Source organism: Stenella coeruleoalba, assembly GCF_951394435.1.
Source record: "Stenella coeruleoalba genome assembly, chromosome: 3".
NCBI classification, from domain to species: domain Eukaryota; kingdom Metazoa; phylum Chordata; class Mammalia; order Artiodactyla; family Delphinidae; genus Stenella; species Stenella coeruleoalba.
In genome coordinates, this window is record NC_137148.1 from 128979417 (window position 1) to 128993085 (window position 13669).

The window sequence follows — 13669 nt, forward strand, 5'->3', positions numbered from 1 at the left end:
ATGAACTAGGGGCTGGTGGGCAGACCATGTTCTCCAGCAACTCCATCTGCTTCTTCTAAAAGATGAATCTAACTTGGGCCTCTTCTCTTATGTTTCTCTGAGCTGTAGCTTTTATAGACTTGACTTGAACCCCTTTAAATGAGCCTAAATGTCAGGTCTCACTGTGACACAAACTACACTCAACATGCAGTGAACTTGGGTTTCAAGTCCCTGATCTGCCTCTATCTACTGGGTGACGCAGGGCAAATGACTTAACCCTTCTTAAATCCTGTTTTATTTGTAAGATGATGGTGTTGGACCCCATGATCTCAAAATTTCCCTCCAACCCTAACATTCTACCTGCTTCCCTTCCACATAGGAGATGCCCCACTCCTAGCCTTTTTTTTTTTTTTTTTTTTTTTCCTTCCGCATGACTTTGTCTGTCTTAGAGTAATAAAGGAGACTCTACAGTTTGGGCAAGCAGCAAAATTTAGTCCTAGGAATATGACAGTCAATTGGAATCATTTATGTTTTGAGTCCCCTAAAAATTGACTAAAATCTTCCTCTGGCCATGGGGTGGGTGGGGACTCCAATAAGCACCATAATTACTGTTTGCCCTCAGAGAACGTTACCAGATGTGGGAGAGAAACATTGATTTATCTTCTTTTTCAAGACATATTTATTTTTTGAAGCAAATTCCAGTCTCGTACATGCTTTCTCAATGGTTTCTTAGAGCCCTGTTCAGATAATACTGGAGCTCCTACAGGATGGGGTTTTGAACATGAGGACTCACTGGGCTAGGTCATCTCTTAGCCACGTGCCCTGAAGCAAAGACCTTTACCTTTCCGGAGGCATGGTGCAAGGGCCCGCCCAATGCAAATTAACCAAATTGATGAGCATGGCTCTTGAAACAGTATAGGATATCGGTTAGGAGGACCAGCCTTGGGAACCAGGCAGATCTAGGTTGAAATCCCTGCCCTGTCTCTAAATAGCTATATAAGCTTGGACAGGAAACTGGACCTCCCCACCTCTCCTTCCCCAACCTGTAAACGGAATAATAAGGGGTCCTATTTTGTAGGATTGCTGTGAACATCACATGACACGAGTCAGGTGTGTATCCTGGCACTGCGACTGGCACATCATAAGTATTCAAAAAAAAATCTCTCTTAAAAATGTTATAGGTGGGCTTCCCTGGTGGCGCAGTGGTTGAGAGTCCGCCTGCTGATGCAGGGGACACGGGTCCATACCCCGGTCCGGGAGGATCCCACATGCCGCGGAGCAGCTAGGCCCGTGAGCCATGGCCGCTGAGCCTGCGCGTCCGGAGCCTGTGCTCCACAACGGGAGAGGCCACAGCAGTGAGAGGCCCGCGTACCGCAAAAAAAAAAAAAAAAGTTATAGGTATGCTTCTTGACTCCCAAGGAGCTGAAAATTAAGTAGCAGGAGCTAGTTGAATATCAAGTAAAACCAGTAAGTAATAAGTAACAGGGAGGACAAAATAGGTGTGGCAGGGCATTGTGGAGAAGATGGGAAATGAATTGGGTCTTAAAAAATTAGAATGTGTCAGAGAAAAGTAAGGGTATTTCAGGAGAGGATAAGGACCATCCATCCATCGTTTCAACAAGTGTTTATGGAGAATTTAACTTTGTGCTAGATGCTGAGCACTGGAGAGAACAAGGTCCATTCTAGGATCGGTCAAATGATAAACACATAAATAGGTACTGTATTTAGGTAGTGATACATATTGCAAATAAATAAATAAAGTAGGGTAAGGGAAACAAAAATCATGGCAGGGGGTGGGCTACCATTTCAGATAAAGTAAGCAGGAGACTTCTGGACAGAAGCCTGAATGAAGTGAGGAAGGAAGCAATGTAGATTTCTGTGAGAGGAGCTTGAGGGCAGAAAGAAGAGCTAGTACAAAGTCCTGAGTCGAGATGGTGTTTAGTGTACCCAAAGGACAGGAAGAGGGCCAGTGCAACTGGCGTAAGAGTGAACAAGGGAAGGGGGGTTGAAGGGGCAGCCAGTAGCCAAGGTTTGGATTTTATTCTAAGTATGACGTGATGCTCCTGGTTATTTTAGAGCCGAGAGTGACAAAAGTTTCACTCGGGCTGTTATACAGAGCACAAATTATGTTGCCATGGTGGGAACGGGCGAGGGGGCAGGTAAAGAAGGAGGGGAAATGAAAGTTGGTAAAGATTGCCATGGGTCAGATGAGAGATGAGGGTGGGAGATCGGAACCGCATGGAAGGGCCCCAAAGTCGGGAGGAATCTGGACTCCAAGCACTAGGCGAGAATAACAACATTTCACCCCTCCCTATATGATCGTGGCCGCAGAGCCCTTACTGTGTGCTTGGAGCCCTGCCAGGCCCTCCAAGCGCAACAGTGCTTTCATTAAGCCTCATTCACAGACAAGACGTTGAGACAAAGGGGTTAAATGGCCCATCCAAAATCACACGATGAGGATGCTCTGAGAGCCTGACTGTCTGGTCTGTAGACCAGGGTCGGCAGAGCTGCAGAGCCTCTCAGGAGAGCCGTGGAAAGCTCTGTGCGCTGGACACCTGCCCTTGTGAGCAGTGCCCAGGTGGCCTTTCTGAAAGCACGGCTGGTTTGGAGAAATAAGCAGCCCCTCCAATCTCTACAGTAACAGTGGCTCTGTGTAGGAGCTTCCCCCTGGAATAGATTTTTTTTTTTTTTTTTTAAGGCATTGATCCTGCCCCAGGGTGTTTTCCAGAACTTGCACTGCTCCCTAATTACCTAGTAATGCTGAGGGCTTATGAAAATGCTGCCATTTATGTGAGAAGGGGAGGTAAGACTGAAAGAAGGAGGGGAGAAAAAAAAAAAAAGATAGAAAATGCTGTTAAACCCGGCAGAGCTCCAGGGTGCACGATTACATTCTTTGGGGTGGTGCTCCTGTCACACACAGTCTGTGGAGTATTTTGAAAACCTTCTGTAGGAACTGTGCTAAAGACATGACAAATATTATCATTATTAGCTTTTTCTACATCTTTTAAAACAGGGCCTTTCGAAAGCCACAGAGGCACCCTCTCTCTGATTGCGTTTACCCAGTCTGTTAGCGGTCAGCGATGTGTTCTCAGATCCTAATTCTGATGGCTTCCCCCACCCTTGAATTGTTTCACACTAGAAGCCCAAAACATTCAAGCCAGAAGAGACCTTGGTACAACCCGCATGTTTTCCAGATGGAGATGTGAGGCCAGGGAGGTTTTCTTCCTCCATGGGCCTCTGCTGTCAAATGCACCCGCAGGGTGTCAGAGCCAGAACAGTCTGTAGCCATCACCTAAGGTACCCCTGTCATTTTACAGATGAGCAAACAGAGGCCCAGAGACAAAATGGACTTGTCCCCAAGTTGACACTGGGGCTGGTGGTTACCGTCCACTGAACTAGAACTGGCACTCGGTAGCCTGTGGGCCAGATCAAGCCCAGAGACACTTCCCTCTGCCTTTTTTTTTTTTTTTTTTTCTGTCCAAAGCAGTTGTTATACTTAATATATATATTTAAAAAAAAAACCCACACACAAAATCCATATTTCTTCTCTCTTTTGAAAGAAAAAAAAAATCAGATCTGTCCACCCTGGGCCTACATTTCCTTGTGGCAATAATCAGCTGCCTCAGAGCCCTGCAACCACCTTTGCACAGGGCGTACAGGCTCTAGTTCTCTCTGTCCGCACAGCCTTCTCCCCAACTCGGAGGCTCACTTCATTCATCTCCCGGCTTGGCCCAAGGAGGCATGTGAATGTGAACCCCCTGGCCAACACCATTCTCCTTGATTTGTGTAAGGCCAAAGCCAAATAAATAAACCTGAGGCTATTTTGGCTACGTGGTGGTGGAACTTATAGTACGTGGAAGACATGAACCGGGATACGTCATAACTGATTAGGGGATTGGGCGCCATGCTATCTCTGGGGCACAATTTGAGCTACATTAGGAGAGCTTTTCTGCTGGCCTGTCAAACGCCTGGAGTCCCTCCATGAGATACTGGTCCATTTGGACTTTACGGGACACCCATCTCCAGGGATCCCATTTTAAAATGTGAAAAGTCTTGAAAGAAGATGAATCTCAGTTTTCTTCAATGCCATATAATGGAGAGGGAGACCAGAATGCGGTGCTGGTGTCTAGTCCCTGGTGTGCTAGTTGCTATGTGCCCTTAAGAAAGGTGTTTCAATCTCAGCACTACTGGTATTTTGGACCAGGTAATTCGTTGCAGATCCTGTGCGTTGTAGAATGTTCAGCAGTATCCCTGGCCTCTACCCACCAGATGCCAATCACACCTCCCCAGTTGTGAGAACCACAAATGTCTCTAGAGATTGTCAAATATCCCCTGGGGGAGAAAAATCCCTGCCCGTTGATAACTACTGTCTTAAGCTAACCACCTAGCCACTCTGAGCCTTATTTCATCTGTAAAAATAGGTTCTAATTCCTGTCCTTGCACGGTCGTTGGGAGAATGAAATGACATGTAAGATGTACAAATGCTGTGTCAATCACAGTTTAACATGTATCTGTAGGGTCGGGTTGTCATCAATCACAACAGACTATGAACAGTCAAGTCTTTCCAGACTGATACTGGAGATGGCAAATAGATTGGGAGCTGTAGGGAGGGAAAGTGTGAAAAAACTAATGAAGGATGACATCAGAATACGCTACTTAGGGAATGTATGATACACAGTCCCAACCTCTGAGGCTGAGGCATAAGAAAACCACCTTGCACCAGTGGTCAGTCTCTTTGTCTTCACATGCATTCCTGGTCATAGAACCTTCACGCTAAAAACATCCCACGGCTCTCTACTGCCTGCCAGGAATTCCGTGGCTTCCAAATCCTGACCCTGGCCTTTTCAAGGTTTCGTATTTCCCTGCCCTCTCTTCCCAGTCTGCACCACTGGCTCCAGGCTCAGGGAGCATATGGCGTCCTCACCCGCCTTCCGCCCCTGCAGGTGCTCTCCCCTTGGTTTGATGTCTTCCCTCAGGCCTCACTTTCTGCCTGTCCTTTCCTCCTTCCCAGCTCAGCTCTTCTGAAGCCCTGCTGGTTCCCCACAGACAGACATATTGGTAGCGTCCTCTTTTGCTCCCCAGTGTCGAGCTTACATCTCTATTAGAGCACGTGTTGTGGGCTGCCTTGGATGACATTTGGCTGGTTTCCTCTGTATTCCTCTTCCACCACGTTCACCTGGCTTGAGGCAGAGACTCTGATTCCCTTCCATAACCCCTGCACCTGACTCCCTGTTGGATACAGAGTAGGTTCTCTACCAACATTTGAATAGAAATAGGATAAACAGTTAATCCTAAATGTATTTGACCTAGATGACCAAGCTTGATATATGTAAGCCCCAGGTATACTTGATGATTGAATAATTATGTATTTAATAGGCCAAGGAGAGCCACTGACCATATTTGAGCAGGGCAATGACATAGGTAGAGCTATATTTTAGGAAAATCCATTTGACTATATGATTTATAATGATCATCAAAAATGCATCATTTTGACTCCGTTAAGCCCCTCTGCCCCGAAGTAAGCAAAGCAAATCTTACCCAATACAAGTAGGCGTTGAGGTTTTGCTAATTAATCCTTGCGAAGGGCTTTGAGATCTTGCTCTGAAAGGTGACAGAAGTGTGAAGCTTTCAGTGACAGCCTAATTATTATTATTACCAGGCACAAAGCTCAGAGAACTTAAAAGATCCCCAGGTACCATTCAAAATACTAAGAGACAAAAAATGCAAATGGAGAAATTTTAAGATGGAGTCATTGAATCACAGACCTGGCGTCCTGATCTGTTCTCACACCTTCCCGAGCTGGTACTGACACTGCCTCTACATCCCTGCCCAGTCCTTCCTTCTATTAGAGCCTAAGGGTTAATAGCTTGGACCTGATGGTAGAGGTTCCTGTGTTCAAATTCCCAATCTCTTCCCTGTTAGCAGTGAAACAGGGGTAAATGATGAGGCCTCAGTCTCTTTATCTATAAAATGGGGATTAGGGCCTTCCTGGTGGCGCTGTGGTTGAGTCTGTCTGCCGATGCAGGGGACACGGGTTCGAGCCCTGGTCTGGGAAGATCCCACATGCCGCGGAGCAACTAAGCCCGTGAGCCACAACTACTGAGCCTGCGCGTCTGGAGCCTGTGCTCCACCACAAGAGAGGCGGCGATAGTGTGAGGCCCGCGCACCGCGATGAAGAGTGGCCCCCACTTGCCGCAACTAGAGAAAGCCCTCGCACAGAAACGAAGACGCAACACAGCCAAAAATAAATAATTTTTTAAAAAATGGGGATTAGATTACCTGCCACAGGCATTATTGAACAAGTAAATGATGCCCGCAACACTGCTTAGCAGAGCACCTGGCCTGTGGGAAAGAATAAACATTAGCTGTAAAATCACTTGAGCTAATTAATACATGTGAAAGTACAGAGGAAACCATACAGCATCTGACCTCCAAGTTGTTCCTAGTTTAGGGGCTCCATGGACAGTCAGATATTTCTTGCAAATCCCAACACTTGTCCTGTGTGTGCATGTGATTATGTAATCTTGGTGAGGGAAGAGAGGAGTTTTTGATAAAATGGCCTAGTCAAGTGGCAAAGCAAAATTAGGTCCAAAGTCTATTCTCTCCTGTTCTAACTGAGCAAAAATGGACTTTCCTTTTCTTGGATTTTCATCTGTTGGGTGGGAGTTCTGACCAGGGCAGTGGGCCAACTGGTAATTTCCAGAGCATTCAAGTTCATAGGTCGAATTGTATGCTGGTCCTGAAGGTCCAGACTCCCATCTTATCAGATCTATGTCTTTATGATTTAATCCCTGGAGCCTTGTGTTTTTTTCATCTGTAAAATAAGAGTCAGGGCCACTTCCCAGGGCTGGTATGAGAAGACAGCGAGGTAACCCTGTGAAGCTTGTTCAGAAAGTGTAAAGTCCTGTGACTGCTTGGACTGCTGCTTTGCAACCCACACAATTTCTCTGAACACAGCTGTCCTCTTTATAGGTTGCTTCAGCAGAAGCGCCTGTCCGGGAAGGTCTATGGAGTTCCAGTTTACTCTAGACAGGACCAGAATCCAGAGATCCCTGAAAGAAGCCTGGATCGTCTCACTAGAATCCCTGCAAAATGACTCATGTAATTGCTCTGTGTAAGTATCCTTAGCCTTTATTGTACACCCACACGATTCTGATGCTATAGATTCCTCTGGAACGCAGGGGAAGGGGACTCATCTTAAATGCACAGGATTGAAGAGACCACCAATTCCCCTTGTAAAGGCAGCAGGGACCACCAAATGTCCAAGTCAAGACACCTGCCTTCCAGAGCCTTGGGTCTGTCTTCCGGTCATTCCTCCCAGTGTGGGAGGTGGGTAGCTTTTTTCCTTTAAAGCTCCTAGGAGGGATTTCTAGGGTCTTCCCTCAGGAATTAGTTGTAGGAATAATTGGGCCAGTGGAGTGCAGGAGATATATCCAGCACAGACCTCGCGCTCCCAGAAAAAGTGACCTAGATCAAGCAGCGGGTGGATGGAGGACTACTGTGGGGACCCCCTGCCACCTACTGACTTGCAGCTGAACCCACATTCCCAGTTGCATCTGCCAGGCTGGGGGCTGGGGGAGCCGGGGCAGAGAGAGCTGAGGAAGGCGGGGGAGGGCGAAGGGGACCGCAGGGCTGTCCCTTTCGGGCGAGCAGGCTCCAGGTATCACACCCCCTCACCCGCCCGCCCAGCCAGCCATCGGCACACCCAGCAAGGAGACTAAGGTGAGGATGAAGAGGCAGGGGGTGATGCTGGGGAGCCTCGGGAACTGGCTCGCTGGTGGGTACTGGCGTAGAGCTGGCTGCCTGTGAGAGCGTGAGGGGGAGAGCGAGAGAGCAAGGGAGGGAGAGGGAGGCAGGCTGCGAGGAGAGGAGAGCAGAGGAGAGGGAGAGGGGGAGCAGCGCTCAGCTCGCAGGAGGACAGGCTTCTCTTTTCCGTGCTCAGTTAATCTGGCTGTCAGTTGGTGTTAACGCTGCAGTTTAAGCGCTGGGATTCCAAGGGAAACAGACAAACCTCGCAGAAGGCAGGCAGGAAGCAAGCGAGGAAGGAAGGAACGGCAGGAGGAAAAGAACAGGCAGAAGAGAGAGAGGAATAAAGGGAAGGGGGGAAAACACCAAATCTATGATCGGACCTGGGCTTCTTTTTCGCCAATGCAAAAAGGAATATGCAGCACATTTTTGCCTTCTTCTGCACCGGTTTCCTAGGCGCGGTAGTAGGTGCCAATTTCCCCAACAATATCCAGATCGGTGAGTGAGAGGGGCAGCCTCGGGAGGGACTTTCTGGGTCTGGCCAGTTTTTTGTTTTTTTTGGGAGGGGGGAGGGGGGTCTGTGTCCCCTCCCCCCAGCCCCACTACGGGCTGTCTTGCTTGGCTGTCTATGCAAAGCTGTCCGGTGATGTGAAGACTTGGACCGCTGGCATGGGGAGGGGTCTTCTCTGGATGGGATGCGGGGCAGAGAAGGGAAGTGCGCTCCCACACAGACACACACACACACACACACACACACACACACACAGGCAGACACAGGTCCTCACACACCACTCACATTCTAGGCATGAGCATGTGAAATGGAGGACCCACTGCTTTGGAGGAAAAACAATCAGGCTGTAACAAGGAAAGGGGTGGTGGGTGTTTAAGGAGTTAACTCCGTGGCTTGGTAGATGGTGCCCGATTTCACCTGTTTATATAAATATGTGTGGTGTGTGTGATTATGGATTAAATATGCACATATATATTTGAGAGAGGCGGTGATTTCTCACCTGGGGGAGGGGAAAGAGACCCTCTAAAAGAAAGAATGAAGGATGCTGGGTTTATTGCAGCCACTAAAATAATGCTAAAAAGGCCCCCCACTCTAGGTGAAGGGGGCTCTCTCTCCTGCTCTGGACTCTTCTAGCTGCCTTCTGTCTGCTGTCTGCCATGCTGGGCTGGTGGTCCCCACTCCTCCGATTCTGGAACTTCCTAGCCTGCCTTTTTTCCTACTCCTTCCATCTCCCACTCCTCTTCGATTTCTCCATCCACAGACACGGTCTACCTTTTACACACACACAAACACACACATCCACATGCTCCTCTCCCCTCCTCTTAGCTTTCCCCATCACTGAGCTCCAGCATCTCAACTTGGAGACAGGTTTCAACATGCTGCATGCTTTTCTGTTCCCCATTTCCCCTTCCTGGTTGTCACGCTCCTCAAAGGACCCTCACCCTCCCTGTATTTATGGGGCAGCTGACAGCTATTGCTCCTCCTAATAATAACGGGTGAAAGCGAAACAAACAGAAGCAGTAACACCAATAACAACGTGTGTCCACAAGGGCTCGGGGATTCAGTATGACCAGCATCTCAGGGCTGTTTATGTCCCGGAATCCAGCAAGCTGCTTTGCTTGGAGGCATCTTGGTGGGTCTGGGTTCTGATTTCTCTCCCCTGACACAGACACTGCTCCACTAGGGAAAGTTCATGTTCCTAGGAGTTTGTGTCTCTTGTGTGCGTGTGTTTGTGGGGGGATGTGGTGCAGGTGGTCTTTTGTTGGGCACGTACGTGCGGCAGTATCAGTCTCCTTTGGCCTCTCCAGTGTGCTGGCTCTGAGGGTGGCTACAACAGCCATGGAGTAACTTGCTTTGTTTCCTGACACCTGTTAAGCTACATTCTGAAGTGTGTCTGTATATGTGTGTTAGTGCCTTAGACGCAAAACAAAACTTCCTGCCTCTGGGGAAGCTTCTCTTGCAGCCCAGCCTATAGCCACCTACCTCCCCACCCCCACCCGCTCTCTTTCATTCATTGCAGGGGAGGAGGAAGCCAGGGAAGTGTTTGGGGTGTGGTCATCTGGGGGGGAGGGGGGAGCATCAGAATCAAGAAGGATTTTTTTGTTTTTGTCCTTTAAAATGGAGGCATATGACCACGTATAAATCACTTGCTCTTACGTGTGCCTCTTCTTTACGTTGGTGCTTATGTACTGCCCATACTTTGCTGATTGGAAATACTTGTCTTAAGATATGAGGACTTGCTTTCTCCAAGTGTATTTGTGTATATTGCCGTGGATATATAAAGGCACAGGGTGTTTTGTGTATACGTAGAGATGCTTGCTTATGTATCTCTGCAGATTTTTCATCATATTTTGCCCCAACTTGTTTGTTCAACTGATTGAACCATTGTTTTTGTTTTCACATAAAAGGTTGAAACGTTCAATTGTAGAACACATGCTGAAAATATCGCAGCCACCAGATAGTACTTGATTCTACTCGTACTGCCTCTAACAAAAGCCTTACAATTTGTTTACTGGTTGTTAAAAACAAATACATATCTACTGTATAAGAAGTTAGAAGTGTGTCACATCGGGATTGGGATTCCTAAGGAATCTGAGATCAACTTCTACGTAAACATTCATTATAGTTCAGTCTCTGGAAACTGCTGACTTTACTTCACAGAAATGCATTTTAATTTATTTATGTGTCCACAGTAAATACAAAGGTAAGGTGTGTACTCTTGTTTCTTGGAACAGGAGCCCCACCAGGCCCCTTTGCTCTGCTTTTTACTAGAATAGAATGTTTGCATCCTCTAGATATCCTTAAGCCCCCAGAGCTTTGAAGCCCAAGGTTCTCCCAGGCAAATAAATACGACGGCAATCCCTTATGTAACAAGTCGTTCCTGGGATCATGAGTGGTGAAAGAAGCAGCAAAACACTGTTTGCAGAAAATCAGTTTTCAGAGGAACTGAATAAACCTTAGAGGATTGTCATACAGGTCTTGCTAGGTCAAAGACTACAAGGGTCGAAGTCAAAGCAAACGGTTATAGTGCTGGAGAAGCTCATAGGCTCCCAGAGCTAGAGTTTACTCTGTAACATGTATTAGCACTACTTCCTGTAAGGCTCTGTGATGAGAAACGGGTCCGATACAGGAAAAATTAGGCACGGCTAGGGTTTACGTACATGCAAGAGCACAGGCAGCCTAAGAGGCTTGCATGAGAAAGGAGGAAGAAAAACTCCAAAACGCTCCTGTTTTCTCTGACCTGAACTGAGTTGAGGGGTGAACAATCAAATATTTGGTCAGTGACAGATGTTAGAGCCCTTGGCACATAAAAGCTCATCTGTGGAACTTGAAGCCTCAGGGTCCAGTTGAGTCTATGTGAATTCTGATCCCCACTACTAGAGGCAACACCTAGTGAATACGGCCTGGGGAGAAGAAAAGGGCCCATCTGGGGTGGGCTGTTGAGGAATCAAACCGGTCTCTAGCCCAGATACCATGTTGCATTTTCTTTCCTCACAGGGGGATTATTTCCAAACCAGCAGTCACAGGAACATGCCGCTTTTAGATTTGCTTTGTCGCAACTCACAGAGCCCCCAAAGCTGCTCCCCCAGATTGATATTGTGAACATCAGTGACAGCTTTGAGATGACCTATAGATGTAAGTAATTGCTTCTATTTCTGAGATTTCTTTCTGCGATCGACCAATGAAGGGAGGGCCTGTACGTAGGTGGCGATGTTGCAAAAAATGACGAGGTGTCATCTGTATTCGTAACAGAAAGCCCTCCAAGAAAAATTTCCAGGGCCTTTTGAGTGATTCCATCAGTTGGTATGTTAGATCCTGTAGCATTTCATAGAATGGGTTTGCTTTTTCACTGCCAGATAACTTTCAATGCCAGCACGACGAGGACTGGGGTTGACTGAATCTCCCCTACACCTCGCAGAGGTTTCCTGGTTCCATTGAGAGTTTCCCACTTAGGAAACTTCTGAGAGGCGTAGAATAAAAGGTTCTGACTTAGAAAATGTGGCTTAAAGTGCTTACACCTTTCCTGTGCACAGTTAAAAGGAGAAAACGTCGCTATAGCTTGATAAGGAAGGATAGCTGAGAAGGTGTCTATTTGGTTTCCCATTTTTAGAAATGACCAATAATGATTTTAAAAAATTGATGCCTCGGGCTTCCCTGGTGGCGCAGCGGTTGAGAGTCCGCCTGCCAATGCAGGGGACACGGGTTCGTGCCCCGGTCCGGGAAGATCCCACATGCCGTGGAGCGGCTGGGCCCGTGAGCCATGGCCACTGAGCCTGCGCATCTGGAGCCTGTGCTCCGCAATGGGAGAGGCCACGACAGTGAGAGGCCCGCGTACCGCAAAAAAGAAAAAAAAAAAATTGATGCCTTGATTATTTCCAAAATACTTTGAAGTGACGGATGGTTTACACAGTTTTTAGGATGGCCTTTGAGCACAAAACAGAACAGAGGTGATCCCAAGAAGGAGAAAGGAGAGGCCAATTTCTGCCATCTGAACAGAATGCATTATAAAATGCGGGCAACAAACACCATTCTGAGTTTTTCTGACAACTAGGGCTGAAAAGGAAACCTGTGTGGTGGCATGATTGCCATTTGAAGACAGGTGAAAGCATAAAATTTAATCAGTAGAGACATTGTTCCCTCCAGGGATTAAGCTCAAATAGGAATTGATGGCATGGAAGTGTGAGCTGAATGGGCAAGAACAACTCGAAAGTGGATTAAATTGGCACTGCAGGCTCTGGGTGCCACTGTGGCCATGGTGGCTTCTGCTGAGCTGTAGATGGCAGAAGGCATGCACCATATTTCCTTCATTGCTTTCCCACATTCCCCTCCCGGTGAGCTCTCCATGATTTGAATTGAACACATTCAAACTGAGAATTCAGCATTCTCCCTATCCCTAAGACCACTCATAAGAAAATGTATATGCAAATTCCAAGAATTATAATTATTCCAATTACTCAGCCATAAAAAAGAATGAAATAATGCCATTTGCAACGAGATGGATGGACATAGAGCTTATCATACTAAGTGAAATAAATCAGAGAAAGACAAATATCATATGATATCACGTATGTGGAATCTAAAAGAATGATACAAATGATCTTATTTACAAAACAGAAACAGATTCACAGACACAGAATACAAACTTATTGTTACCAAAGGGGAAAAGCGGGGAGGGGGATAAATTAGGAGTTTGGGATTAACAGATACACACTGCTATATATAAAATGGATAAACAACAAGGACCTAGTGTATAGCACAGGGAACTATATTCAGTATCATGTAATAACCTATAATGGAAAAGAATCTGAAAAAGAATATATATATATGTGTATATATATGTGTTTGTGTGTGTATATATATATATATATATATATGACTGAATCACTTTGCTGTACACCTGAAACATTGTAAAGCAACTATACTTCAATAAAAAGAAGAGTTATAATTATTTCAGATTCCATTTACTGAGGACTTACTGTGTGTCAAGAACTATGATAAGTATTTTATGGACAATTATAGTAACATTCATTACCGTTTATTGAACATCCACTGTGGCCCTGCGACGCACTAATTGCTTTTCATGTGTTAGTTTGTTTAATCCTCACGGGAGCCCTGCAGTGCTCTATATTATCTTCCTTTTAGAGAAGAGGAAACTAAGGCTGCAACAGGTTATATAACTTGTCCAGGGTCACCCAAGAAGTAAATGGTGGTCTTGTGACCCCAAGGTACATGTTTCTGAGCACTGCGATAGATACAGAGATCCCGTGGTAACTTGATCAATTTCACTGAGATTACCCCAGAAATAACAGGAAATTTTCAGAGTTTTATAAGGCAGTGGCCTGATAAAGCACCTAGGCAGAAAACCTTATAATGCTTCAAATTGTAGCCATGATTTTGCACAGGAGTGACCCACTGAATAAATAAAACAGCAAT

The 13669-nt window shown here is 46.4% G+C and overlaps 1 protein-coding gene across 4 annotated transcripts in view; it reads left to right on the forward strand.

Moving 5' to 3' along the window:
* The first annotated feature begins 7964 nt into the window (after positions 1-7964).
* GRIA1 (glutamate ionotropic receptor AMPA type subunit 1) overlaps positions 7965-13669 on the forward strand; it is a 308859-nt gene continuing 303154 nt past the window's right edge. For all 4 annotated transcript variants that reach the window (XM_079915349.1, XM_079915348.1, XM_079915350.1 and 1 more), the window contains exons 1-2: positions 7965-8223; positions 11234-11371. In XM_079915349.1, coding sequence (XP_079771475.1) covers positions 8142-8223; positions 11234-11371 — 220 coding nt within the window. In that variant the 5' untranslated portion in view covers positions 7965-8141. The remainder of the gene's footprint in view (positions 8224-11233; positions 11372-13669) is intronic.